Raw genomic sequence first — 1,968 nt, forward strand, 5'->3', positions numbered from 1 at the left:
GAAATAAAAGGCGTAGAAACGGCTCAGCCCAAAGAGGAAATAAAAGGCGTAGAAACGGCTCAGCCCAAAGAGGAAATAAAAGGCAGAGTAATGACGTAGCCCAAAGAGGAAATAAAAGGCAGAGTAATGACGTAGCCCAAAGAGGAAATAAAAGGCAGAGTAATGACGTAGCCCAAAGAGGATATAAAAGGCGTAGAAATGGCTCAGCGCAAAGAGGAAATAAAAAGCATAGAAATGGCTCAGCCCAAAGAGGAAATAAAAGGCAGAGTAATGACGTAGCCCAAAGAGGAAATAAAAGGCGTAGAAACGGCTCAGCCCAAAGAGGAAATAAAAGGCATAGAAATGGCTCAGCCTAAAGAGGAAATAAAAGGCGTAGAAACGGCTCAGCCCAAAGAGGAAATAAAAGGCACAGAAACAGCTCAGCCCAAAGAGGAAATAAAAGGTATAGTAATGACGTAGCCCAAAGAAGAAATAAAAGGCATAGAAATGACGTAGCCCAAAGAGGGAATAAAAGGCAGAGTAATGACGTAGCCCAAAGAGGAAATAAAAGGCATAGTAATGACGTAGCCTAAAGAGGAAATAAAAGGCATACTAATGACGTAGCCCAAAGAGGAAATAAAAGGCATAGTGATGGCGTAGCCCAAAGAGGGAATAAAAGGCGTAGTGATGACGTAGCCCAAAGAGGAAATAAAAGGCAGAGAAATGGCTTGGCCCAAAGAGGAAATAAAAGGCATAGTAATGACGTAGCCCAAAGAGGAAATAAAAGGCATAGTGATGACGTAGCTCAAAGAGGAAATAAAAGGCAGAGAAACGACGTAGACCAAAGAGGAAATAAAAGGCATAGTAATGACGTAGCCCAAAGAGGAAATAAAATGCATAGTAATGACGTAGCCCAAAGAGGAAATAAAAGGCATAGTAATGACGTAGCCCAAAGAGGAAATAAAAGGCAGAGAAACGGCTTGGCCCAAGAGGAAATAAAGCAAGTAATGCACGTAGCCAAAAAGAGAAATAAAAGGGATAGTGATGACGTAGCCCAAAGAGGAAATAAAAGGCATAGTAATGACGTAGCCCAAAGAGGAAATAAAAGGTATAGTGATGACGTAGTCCGAAGAGGAAATAAAAGCCATAGAAATGACGTAGCTCAAAGAGGAAATAAAAGGCATAGCAATGACGTAGCCCAAAGAGGAAATAAAAGGCAGAGAAATGACGTAGCCCAAAGAGGGATTAAAAGGCATAGTAATTACGTAGCCCAAAGAGGAAATAAAAGGCATAGTAATGACGTAGCCCAAAGAGGAAATAAAAGGCATAGTAATGACGTAGCCCAAAGAGGAAATTAAAGGCAGCGAAACGGCGTAGCCCAAACAGGGAATAAATGGAACAGACGAAGCAAATTAAGGCGATAAAGTCCTGACCAGTTCATCATCCCAGAGACGAGACCAGAGCCTACGAAACCGCAGAGGAAGAAGAACATAACTTTCACCAGAGACAAAGGAATAAAGTCGGAGTCCTTCTGCGTCTCTCTTGATCTTTCGCCTCAAAACCGGACGTAACTTCGTTTCCAGACTCCCAGTGCGTCGCCCTCAAAGGGAATCTATCATGAAGGTGACAGAGGTGAGCGATGCTGGATAAACACGGAAGGAAATTCTATGAAATTTCATTATTTCGGTTATTATTGTATATATGACTGTATTACAGGTTCTTTATCCCAGTTCCTCATGCCCCGCACCCCCGTCTCTCTCTCTCTCTCTCTCTCTTTCTCTCTCTCTCTCTCTCTCTCTCTGAGTCTATTACCCTTTCCAAGCTCGAGTTGGTCTGTTTTGTTAACGGTTGCACAACCTAAATTTATTAAAATTGAAAAATACTGGATGATTCGTACCATATTATTTTGGCTTTATGACGATTTAGAAATCGAATTGCATCGATAATTACTGAATGATTTCCAAAATATGTGGTAAAATAGTTAATGCT

At 41.3% G+C, this 1,968-nt stretch overlaps 1 protein-coding gene across 1 annotated transcript; it reads left to right on the top strand.

Annotated features, from left to right (window-relative positions):
• The first annotated feature begins 342 nt into the window (after nucleotides 1-342).
• On the top strand, nucleotides 343-1,337 carry LOC135211283 (pre-mRNA-splicing factor 38B-like). Its single transcript, XM_064244601.1, has 2 exons — nucleotides 343-442; nucleotides 604-1,337. Exons 1-2 carry the CDS (start codon nucleotides 343-345, stop codon nucleotides 1,335-1,337), a joined length of 834 nt encoding a protein of 277 aa, XP_064100671.1.
• The last annotated feature ends 631 nt before the right edge of the window (nucleotides 1,338-1,968 follow it).

Source organism: Macrobrachium nipponense, chromosome 4, assembly GCF_015104395.2.
Source record: "Macrobrachium nipponense isolate FS-2020 chromosome 4, ASM1510439v2, whole genome shotgun sequence".
Lineage (NCBI taxonomy): Eukaryota > Metazoa > Arthropoda > Malacostraca > Decapoda > Palaemonidae > Macrobrachium > Macrobrachium nipponense.

Coding starts and splice junctions, on each gene's coding strand:
- LOC135211283 (XM_064244601.1), top strand. CDS start 343: ATGGCTCAGCCTAAAGAGGAAATAAAAGGCGTAGAAACGGCTCAGCCC. Junction 443..603: donor GCCCAAAGAGGAAATAAAAG/GTATAGTAATGA, acceptor CTAATGACGTAG/CCCAAAGAGGAAATAAAAGG.